Here is an 11,810-nt window from a genome sequence, read left to right as displayed (position 1 = left end):
TTTCAACAATTCATGCTCTTTGTCTACTCTGTCCACAGAGCCCAAACTCCTAATAGCTGTTTTTGAAAACATTTTCTTTGATTTCTCCACTGAAAGTTCAAAAAATTTCTATTAATTATTGTACAATTAGGAAAAATTCAGGAATTAAGTTAAACCTAATTATATACACATATTGAGTAGAATCTCTCTCATGCACAATTATTGACAATGAGCTGGCTTTATTGATGTGTGCTTTCCTCCAATTGGTAATGCCCTCTGGTTTTGTGATATTGAATATCCACCTGGAATCAAACTGTTGACATGCACATTTTGCATTTTATGCAGTGGGTCCTCCTGTTATTGACAGGCTGATGTCCAATTTCACACTTTATTTGATTTTTCATTTTCATTTTGATCACCAACAAGTCTATAGGGAGTTTATTATAAAAAAATGAATTTTTCAGTGTTCAGAAAATATTGAAAATAAAGGTGGCATTTAAAAGTAAATAGTTTAGAATTATATTTTTCTGATTTTTCAAATGCATGCATGTGGGGTAGAAGTGACCCCACGTGTACAGAAGAATCCTTCACATGACTGGCGATGGGTTAAATTTTCATTCTTTTACTTAGATTAGGTAATTTTATCTAAGTTCCCAGGCAATTGTCTAGTTTACATATTGGATAGTGTGCTGTCCACACTGGTTTGTTTGTAATGTAGCCATCATGCCATATATGAATCTGTGTTTATAGCCAAACTATACTTCTTTTCAAAATCATAAGTGAATTTCAAAGTTTAATTTTGAAAAAAAAATCCCAATTCACCAGTACCAAATAATTTTTTACAATTACTTATCATTGTAGTTATTATAATTACTTTATTGCATAATCTAATATAAAAAATTAATAAATTTTACTTATTGATATTTGGGTTGAGCAAGTTTTGAATTGCCATTATTTATGAACATAATTAAATCTTAGCTCTCTCTCTTTAAATGTACAATTGACAGCCCTGATTGTCACTATATGCATACAGCCATTGAAAACAGCATTTTTCATTATATTCAGTTCCCTTATGGAGAACGATATTCCTGATAAACCTGCCATTGTGTGTACAATTACATAGCACACATTGGATCTAATTTACGATAATTGAATTTAAGTTAGTTAATAAGTGTGAAAGCACATTACGGCATAATCTTGTGTTATAATGACTAATTTTTAACTCATTAATTACTTTTGTAAACCAATGCTTCCATCAGAAATGTTAGTATCAGAACTGGACAAATCCACAGTATTAACCATTTACTTAACTGACTTCAATAAATCAAACATCTTGCTAAACTTATAAAGTAACATTGTTCAAATTCTACAAAGCAAAAATACCGTACTAGCTGAAATTGCATTCATATTTAAAAGGGAAACAACACAATTTTTCATATTCAAAGCAAAAGATCATACATAACACTGCTGGAAACAAGTTTCAAATAGTAACAGTTGACACAGCATGGAACCCATCCGTTTGAGTGGCATTTCATTACCACATATCCCTTTCCAGTGCTGAATATAAGATTTAGTCACCCATTGATATGAAATTAAAAAACATTCAGTTTTCTACTAAAATGCAAAATTATTATTTTTTTTTTATTTATATACATATATGAATATTCATTGTTAGATAATGGACCGTATGTAAGTCAAACGACAATAAAATTTACAGCAGGTGCATATTCTAATCTGAACTTGTGTGGCACTGCTGCCACTCTGTTTGTTTAGGAAACAGAACACCTTTTCATTTTGCCCTATAAAATTTCAGATATTTTTCTGCTGGTTACTCATAAATTCAAAATTTACAAACTCTGTATAACAGATTATAACAAATACAGTGCACCCAGTGTGAAGCATACAGTTGGTTTGTGGTTAATGAAACCAAGAAAAAACGTTTGCTGGATTAAATAAAATGTTCATTATAACTCAAAGGGTTGTTTTTACAAGTAATAAAATAATATATATAAAAACTGCACTTTCGAATAAATGAAATCAGCCAAATTATTTTTAAATTACGGTTTTGATTTTTTTTAAAAGCTTTGGATGAAAAACTTTCCCACCTCGTCATGATTTAAAGACCTGCTGTTTCATTAGCCATCTATATTAAAACAGTTAACTTGCTAATAGCCCCCACTGGAGTTATTGTGACACCTGCTTTTTTTGCATTTTAAAACTACTTGTAACTTTCCAAAAGCATATTCATTAGTTTCTCTGAATAGATCAGTGTAATCCCTCCCACCAATAAGATGTATGAGTATATCAATCATTATAAAAATGACATTTGTCCACTATCACATCACTGTAAACTGGCATCTTATCCAAGAACAGCTAAAATCAAAAATTATTTAAACTTGCACATTTTGTTCCATCTCATATTTTTCTTATAAAAGTCTCAAATTTTGCATCGTACCCACCTCGTCATATAATAATATCATACTGGTAATAATTTTTATCAAATTTTATGAACCCTAACTCAATAACAAACTGCCACCCAAAAATTGAAAAATCACACTTATTAGAATAATATCACATTTGATTAACAAACAGTGGAACTGATATTAGATGCATAAAAAGATAGGGAATCTTTTGTATCATTTCTGCATCATTTCTGCCATTAATCCTGAGTTAGGTATGCAAAAATTGAAATTCCTCTGTGTGCATGAAAATTTGAAAAATCAGCTAAAAAAAAAAAAAATCAAAATTGTTCATTTTTTAATGCCATCTACATTTTCCGTTTCTGAACACACCTGTAAAAAATCCATGTTCTGAATTAAAAACATATTTTTAATTTACCCTTTAGACCTGTTAGCAGGCAAAATGCAAATTTAAAAGCCACACTTCAATGACACTGCAATTAAATGCCAGCATGTCAGTAACAGGAGCAGTTGAAGCATGAAATGCAAAGCATCAACAATTTGATTCCAGATGGTGCATCAATGTCATGAAGACAAAGCATTACTGATTGGAGGAAAGTGTGCAGCAGTAAACTTGCTATCAATATGTATAACTGTATAATGACATATGTCAATCGATACATGCATATATTCAGGTTTAACTAAAATCATGAATTTTTCCTAACTGTGCAATAATTAATAGACATTTCTGGGATTTTCAGCAGAGAATTCAAAGATAAGCACGAATTGTTGAAATGTTGTTGGAATTGAATTGCCCTGCATGACTGATTCAGGGTAAAAGAGCTCTCACCACTCAGCTGGAGGTTTGCATTTAAAATATACCTTTTAACATCTTGATGCACATTTACCAAGAAACTGCTCAAGTCTGATTAACAGTCAGCTATTCTGATACAACAACAGATGAATATCTTTAAATTTCTAAATTTCTGGTATCTCTGGCTTAATTTTTGACACTTATTATTGGGAATTTTATTTTTAAAGTAATTTTTATTTCTTTCTTCCACTCTGCCCTTCAATATGTTTTTACAATCATTAAGTAAAAAATTAACGCGTGTTATTTTCGCAAAGATAATCCATGGTGTTATGATCCTTAAGGGGTTCCCCTACCATCTGGCAGTGGTAGGGGAACCCATGCCAACAACTGAAATTTTGAGAAAACTGAATTATTTTTGTTTTTAGGTTTACAGTCCTTTATTATCTGTGTACTCTTAAAGTATTTAAACTTAATGGGGTGGGGGGTGCTAATAAAAATTTCCTTCGCATTTAAGTTTTCAGTGTTTAAACCTGCACATTAAAACTTTAGACTTTGACTAATAGCATACTGAAAATGCAAGGTAGGGTACTGGCATGTTTTTATGTTCTTGCTAAAATAAACAACTGAGTAACTTGGTCATCACCCTGCTCCCATTTGCACCAGCCTATGCGGGGCAAGCTTTTCTGCTATTATGGAATTAAAACAAAATTTAGAAATCTTTTATCTACAGATAATGGTTTATTTGTGGCTCTCAGCAGTTTATAAATTTGATTTCACCCAAACAAGTATAAATTTCACATCAAATTAATTATAGTTTTTCTTGCAATTTTATTGATAACCAACGCTGGCACAAAATGTATGCATATGTATAAATAAAAAACACTTATTTTATCTTTGTCCAATTTTTTTAATCTTATCTGCATAGATGTTAAGTTTATCGTCTATAGGAAAATTTTTCTAATAAACTCATTTAAAAGTTTATACAAATCAGCATAAAACTGTGGTTTAAAATTGTGAAAGGAATTAGTGTAATGTCAAGAAGAAACAAAAAGTGTTGGGAGAAAGTATTCATTATAATGGAAAGTTATTAATTTCTTATCTTTCCTAAAATACAAATAAAAGTATCCTAGAATATAAAATGAGAACTTCCTGCCACTATAAACAAGACTACCTTAATGCCTATTTTATAAAAACAAAACCTTAATTTGTTTATGAATGTGTATTTATCTTTATACCAAATTCCATTTAATTTGAATAAATAGGAATAAATAGGGGATGTTCAGTATTTCCTTTAGAAATATACAACTACCGCTAATAAATGTACATACAGTTTGCATTTTCCTATAGGCTATTAAATGAAAGTTATTGTAATGAAATATCTATTCTGATAAAACTAAATGTAATTCATTTCTGGCTATTTTAGGCCTCTGACTGTAGATTTAATAATATATATATATATATATTTCACTTCTAGGTTGTCTACTCCTACATCCATGATACCTACCAACTCACTGAAGGGAGAACAGAAATTCCCAAAACGGTGTGTGGGTGGTGGCAAAACTGACAAATATGTAACAATAATCTTTTCTATCAGGGAAGCATCACTTATTCAAAAGTGCTAGGCAACTTGTTGAGAATGATTTCGCAATATGAAATGTGGCAGTTACAATGCCATGTTGCAAACTTTGTTTGCTCTCTTCACAAATTTGCTGCATCTTAACACTTTCACTGCTGGTTTTTCCAATGATAGCTTTGACTTAGGATTGTGAACACTCTCGTGGGTAGCACGGTTGGTAGGATCAGCATCCTCCCCACACCCGGTGGAAAAGATTTCAGTTTGAGTCCCGTCGATGACGTGAGGAATTTTCACAGGCCTTTTTCAAAATGTGGCTGAGTTAGTCTGTTTAAATTGTGAGGGTAGCATAATTTTTTTTTCTCCAAAAAACTCAGATTTTTTGTCCAGCAAACTTATTCAGGAAGCAGAGAATTGGCTTCAGAACATATGCAATTTACAGACAATATACATGGAGCAATATGGCCTTAGTCGCTAATGCTCCTAAAAAAAAAAAATAATAATAAAAAAAAAAAACAGGACTGAAAACATGGAATTGAGTCAACATGGACAGAAAGATTTTTGGGCTTTCTTCTCACTATGACTAAGTTAATCAGCCTTTGATGAACAAAAAGTGAGAGGGCAACATGCTCTGAGTGGACTGGGGTTCAAGCCCTTGACTACTAAATATGATTAATATTTGTACTTTATTAGAAACTCCACTGACTTGGTGGTCGTGGCAGAGTATAAACAAGAAAAATATCAGGTTTTCTTTCTGTCAAATTGAAAGAAAAGGTTCTAAAAGTAAGGTAGTTTTCTCTCTGTGTGGATTAAAATCTGAAGCCGCAAATTTTCATTCAGGAAACAGTGTATGTGTAAAATCATGCCTTTGAGCACTACCCAATACATATAAAATTAAATGTTAAAGAGATACAACTGTTTAAAAATACACGGCAGGCATGACCATTTTAGTTAGCATTATTAAAATAAAAGGCATACACTAATTAAATACTTGTTAACAGCGAAATTTCTGGCAATAGATTGCATGTGTTATAGTGGCTTTTTTATCGTATTACTCAGTTGTGAAACATGTTCCCAGCATCATGTGACTATTACTGGTTTTTGTTCTGCTGAATGAAAATTTCTTAATCCATTGTTGGTTGCACCAACTGAAAATAAGTAACAGTAGACTGCTCTAATGAGAAAGTATTACTTATTCAAAGAGAACTTGTGAAGGAGTTCACAATGAGATGTGATAATAACAATGCCTAATGTAAAAATTTCAGTTTGTATTAAAATTCAACTGTGTAGTAATGATGCAATTGCACTAAACAATATCATACCATTGTTAGCTTTTGTGTGTTGTTAGCTTTTGTGTGATGTGTTTACGATTTACACAATTTATTCCATTTTTTTGTTTGAAATTTCTTGCAGTGTATGGATATATATGTATATTTAATACTTGTCTTCTGTTTTACCCACTTCCCATGTTTCCTGAATTTTTGACATTTCACCTGATAGATTCTTCTTGGAAATATATATACAACAGAAAGAGTCAAATTAGTATAATTGGAGCAGATATATCACCCATTTCCCCCCCCCCCATCTGCAATTATCCCCCATAATTTGAATTCATCTCACCCAACCCTGAGGAATGGGGTGGAGAGATGAATTACAGTTGCTGGATAACTTGTAAACCCCATCTGATTGCATAATTTTTTGTTTTAATTCAGTAGTGTGACATCTGTCAGACAAACACTTAACCTCTTCATAATTGCATAACTCTAGTAAATATTCAGAAATTATAAAATCATCTTCCCATATACTTTTTCTCACCAAATTTAGAGAAACTGGTGAGGAAAAGTGCTTCATCCCCAAATTTAAAAAAAAAAAAAAATTACAGAGAAGTGTTAAAAAGTTGCAATTGTCAAAAGATTAATAATTTGGTGTATGATAATGTTAGAGTATGACAACACTAACATATATTATTCATAATGCCCAGCTGAAGTTTAATCTCAATGACTGTAGTAATCAATAATTTTTCAAAAGCACATTTTATAATGAAAAAATATATTTTGCTAGTTTAAAAAAAAGGAATGAAGTGTGTAAAATGAGTAACTTCTAAAAAAAAAATTTATAAATAAAAATCAGAGACAATATACAGTTTTTAAAACAACTGTATTTTGCATAAGAACTTCCTGTGTTGGCAGATCACAAAATTATATAGTAATATTTATATATCTTTATATATATATCTATATAATTATATATAGATAAATATATAATATATATTTACAATGGTAGAGGACTTCTCCAACTCCACCTTTTTTTCTGGCATCATAAGACTAGTTCATGAATTAAAAACATGACAACATTTTGCTGAACTCCACACAGCATTCAATATCATGAAATCACATTTATCTCTCACAAGAAAAATTAGTTATTACTTTTGCTATGGCTTACCATAAAGAAATTAAAAAAAAAAAAAGTACAGTAAATTCAGTTAAATGAACCAAATTAGCAGTAAAATGCTTAACATAATTGCATTTTTAGATTTTTTGTGCATACAAAACTAAATTTATACTCCTTTTAGCCTTTGATAACTATGAAGCACCATGATTTGAACGGAAGCTAGGTGTAGAAAGCGACACCTAGTGGCCACATATCAAACCTTAATCAGTATTTAAAAAAGAAATCAAAATCTTAGCATATCAAATGCTGCAAGTTTGTTTTACACAAAACGTTTTCCATATTTCAATAAAGCATAAAATCATTTTTACTTTATGAGCGAACAAAATTATAGCTGAATACGTGAGAGATTTCTCTAATGACCGTAAAGACATTCCTTATTTTGATAACATGAATTAGAAATATACATAACAAAGCTCTGTAGAGCAAAAAATATGCTCTCGAGATCTTCACTAATATTTAATTTTGATGCATAACACTTCTTGCCAAAGTGACAATGCTACTAAGCTTTAACACTATAGTGCTCCTACGAAACTACTACATAACTTGCCTACAGGTACAATGAGACTAAGTACGAATGAATGCTGAAATACAGGCTTTGGCAATTTAATTTTTGTTGCATTATATATACATATAACGTGTGCATATATACATATACACACAAAAACCACACACACAGAGATACACAGAATGAGTGAAAAGTCAAGAGTCTCCTTTTGATTTGGCCTCAGCACACTTAATGACAATAGAAAACTATTCTCTGAAGAGAAATGCAATGTTAAGGCTGAAACTGGATTCCTTCTGGTTAAGGGGACAAAGTGAACAATCTTGGGAAAAACACTGCTGGATATTGCAGATGAAAATACGTAAAATTAGCATAGTTTCAACATATGACCACTTCTGGTTTGATTCTAGTTTGGTCCGCCGTATTCCACAATTATAAATTCCACCCACCCCCACTTCAAAATAAAGAAGAAAAAATAAAAATAACTATAAACTCGAACTGGCACATAAAGGACAACAAATAACTTGTGCATATCTCAGCTTTATTTATTTTTTTTGTCACCTTCGATTTGCAGCATCACAGTCAACAACTGATGACATTTAAATAATACGCCAGAAGTTTGTCATACGATGAATAAAAATGCATGAATTTTCTTAATTAGGCCAAATCAGCTTTTACAACACCAAATGTGGGCTACACAAAACTACGTTTGATCTGTGGAAAAAATTAAAAAAAAAAAAAAATCTTGTGAAAACATCATTTACAAGAAATAAATGTCTCACAGGTCCCCATTAAAGACTTCTAAAAATCCACTGGACACAGAAGCTGGTGGGAGGCAGGATAGATTGTAGTTCATAAAAATCCACAGACGACACTTATTTACACACCTGACACTTAATTCGCGTTTCGTTCACTTACTTGACATTTTCAGCCTTCTGTTCCTTTTCTTCCTCCTCTTCGCCACCACGGTCACGGAAGAAGCCATTACGCGTACGGCACTCGCGCACAGTAACAGTCACAAGATTAGCGGTAACGTCCGTGATGAAGATCTGGTCCACTAATGAATTTTGTTTCCGCCAAAATTCAGGCGGAGGATCACACTTAGGAATAGTGGGGAAATTGCTGAGGGGGGTATTAGGGGAAGTGAGGGCTAGGGTGTTGTTGTTTTGAGGCTGTAGAAGCGAGGTGGAGTGGCTTTTCAAGCCATTCTGGGGTGGCAGATGACCGTTAGATTTCACAGCTGTCGAGCCATTGCTGATGACTGGGACGCTGCCGATTCCGGAGCCGTCATTATTGTTCTCCTGGTCCGAGTGGTTGGCAGGAGATCCCGCCGACTCTTCAGGACCGTTGGTACAGCTGCTGTTTGTAGTCCGTTTAGCAGCGGCTGCGTTTGCGCCCTTTGCTTCACTGCGGGCCTGCTGAAACCCGCTTTTGAAGGGGATAGGCCCACTTCGAACCGACAATGTACTGCTTGGCAAGACACCATTCCCAACGGTTGTATGAGTGGATGCAACACAATTTGTAGAAACATCTGTTACTGACGTGGGCAACGTAGACACCACGGAGTTTAGTGTTCGCATGCAGACATTTGTGACAGGAGGAGATACACTGTTTTTGCCTTTATTGTCTAGTGGGCCCGATGTTGATTTCTGGGAAAACAAAGGTCTTTTTAGATGGGGAACCACTGAATTTGTCGAAGTAATGCCATTCACAACACTCAAGTGCTCTGAAACGACGACTTCAGTGTTTTGTTGTGGCTGCACCGTAGACCGCACAAGCTTCGGTACCTTCGCGAGAGGCTGACCTTGAGCATCATCGACTGCGGTGGTCGTATCGATGGTCTGGGTCAATGGGGAAGCCGTCTGAGAAGTACCCGAGCCACCATAGACACTCCTACTGCTTCCACTTTCTTTGCTGTTCGGCTCCAGTTTCCTTTTCGTTGCTTCTTTCTTATTTCCTGACTTATCCTCAACGCTTGTTCGGGCCCCAGTAGCCACAGCCGTGACCGCTGCCGCAGATACAGCAACGGCCGGTTCACACGTGGAGGTCGATGCGTCCGTAACTGGGCGCAAAGTTTCAGTAACCTCAGCGATTGATGGAGACGTGCCTTCACTTTGTATTTCAACTTCAGCATCTGTTGAATCTGCCTTAAGGTCTAGCCTACCTTCCAGCCCAGACGAATCGCCAACACTCTAATCATCGGAATAAAAATAAAATAAACATGAGTTCACATCTGTGGTAATCATAAAATTACAATAGTTACATATTCTGTAATATCGTAGTTCCCGCCAAGTGAATTTACCTTCTCTCTCACATACAGTTAAATTTAAAATTCAGAATTTTTAAGTTCTAAAACAAATAAAAAATATATATATATACTGTATATATAAATCAAAATCATTCTTCATAGCCATACTCTCGTACACATGTAATATACAAATATCAAAAATTAAATTATTCACTAAATATAACTCATACAATATTTAAGCATTATACCCTTTTTTTAATCAATAGTATATGTTTATTAATTATTAATCATCTAAAATATTTCAGAAATACTCATCTAAAATGCTTATTTGTTTACTAATATCCAGTTGTCAAACGCTCCCTACTGGCAATCGCATATAATACTAAAATATTTTCTTAATAACGCCATAAATATCAACCGGTGTAGAGCTCTTTCATTTAATTAACACCTACATTTACTAAATAAACACGCTTTTATTTTCTCAATTTTTTTTTAAGAAAACCGAATTCAATCAATGAACATAAAAATTTTGTAAGGCATACCTGACTACGTTCTTTCTTTGGTTTTGTTCCTCTCTTAGCAGGTCCAGTTTCGCGGTCCCTTTAAAATAAACAATCGGTTATTATTAAATTAAACACCGAAATAAAAATAAAATCCTAATTAAAATTCTATAAATTAAGATATAAAGAATGTTCAGCTGCTAAAAAATGCTTCTATGCATCATCACGCAGGCGCCGTGGCAGCCATGTTTGGCCGAACGCTAGCTTACCTTGCTTCGAATGCTTCCAGTAATCGTACATCAAGAATGTTTTCTTCCGGTTCCCACGTGTTGTATCTAAAAAAACAATATGCATTCCATCTATCATCGATTAAGATTATAAACAACGTGTTAGTTTAAAGAATAAATAAATTTCTTCATTTAACAAAGAATAATAGTTAGGTGTACTCACTTCGGACTCCAACCTTTCCATTTCACCAAGTACTCCACTCGACCCTGCGTAAATAAAAAATAAGAAAACGGTAAGTTGTTTACGTTCGTACGATCAATTAAGAACAATGTCTTAATGTTGTTGTTCTAGTTGTCAACATACCGTACCTTTCGAATACGTTTCTTTTGAATACACTCTGCGGCGAAGACCCGTTCGCCAACAGCCGACAACTCCATCGCCGATGTATTAGCCTCAGACGCCAGACTTGCTGCGTAGATTCGCACTGCCACAGAAAGAAAACGTACAAGACGCGCTCGCGTTCCGAACTGCGCTGACTGGTTTACGGAGTAACACTGCCGCTGCGTTATCGTTTGCTAATACCCACAAACCAATGCGCTCTTGTGACGTCAACAGCTGTCGTGCTTGACTGGTTATACCATTAAACCAAGCGCCTAGAGTAGAGGTCACCTCGTTTTCAGAAGGTGGGCTGACACAGTTCTGGGCACACCAGTATTAACATCGTCTGCGTCTGCTTTGTCGTCTGTTTATGATAATAAGTGGCGGAAGCGAGAGATTTTCTTATCTTAAAAAGTCAACTTAGAGACACCTTTTAGTAACATAAGATACCCCGAAAGTACTCCTTAAACTAAATGACAAAGTATTCAATAGACCATCATAATAGCAAATAAGAAAGGAGGGAATAAAAGACTCCCTCCCACGTGGCGCATTGCTACCACCGAACACCCACTGCTTCACTTAGTAAATGCCTCACAATATGTATTACTGGGCGTTATTGAACGCGACAATTATACACATTGTCTAAAAGTTTTATTTCAATAAATAAATATTTATTTAAGATGTTTATAAAAGAGCCAGATGAGGTACATAAATATTTCTTGTACACGAAATAAAATC

General features: G+C 34.0%; 1 protein-coding gene across 1 annotated transcript; it reads right to left on the bottom strand.

Annotated features, from left to right (window-relative positions):
• Positions 1-7,805: 7,805 nt before the first annotated feature.
• On the bottom strand, positions 7,806-11,226 carry LOC150076833 (uncharacterized). Its single transcript, XM_090386738.1, has 5 exons — positions 11,063-11,226; positions 10,917-10,960; positions 10,736-10,801; positions 10,509-10,566; positions 7,806-9,910 (listed from the first exon to the last, which is right to left on the bottom strand). Exons 1-5 carry the CDS (start codon positions 11,129-11,131, stop codon positions 8,633-8,635), a joined length of 1,515 nt encoding a protein of 504 aa, XP_090242864.1. The 5' UTR covers positions 11,132-11,226; the 3' UTR covers positions 7,806-8,632.
• Positions 11,227-11,810: the final 584 nt, after the last annotated feature.

Source organism: Mastigoproctus giganteus, chromosome 12, assembly GCF_048544385.1.
Source record: "Mastigoproctus giganteus isolate SK-2022 chromosome 12, ASM4854438v1, whole genome shotgun sequence".
Taxonomy (NCBI): domain Eukaryota; kingdom Metazoa; phylum Arthropoda; class Arachnida; order Uropygi; family Thelyphonidae; genus Mastigoproctus; species Mastigoproctus giganteus.
This window is presented reverse-complemented; position numbering and strand designations above follow the sequence as displayed.

What these genes read in the sequence shown, in the direction of transcription:
- LOC150076833 (XM_090386738.1), bottom strand. Translation starts at nt 11,131, where the DNA reads ATGGAGTTGTCGGCTGTTGGCGAACGGGTCTTCGCCGCAGAGTGTATT. An exon ending in CTGGAAGCATTCGAAGCAAG is followed by an intron (nt 10,567 to 10,735) that starts GTAAGCTAGCGT and finishes TTTATTTTAAAG; the next exon opens with GGACCGCGAAACTGGACCTG. An exon ending in CAAAGAAAGAACGTAGTCAG is followed by an intron (nt 9,911 to 10,508) that starts GTATGCCTTACA and finishes TCCGATGATTAG; the next exon opens with AGTGTTGGCGATTCGTCTGG.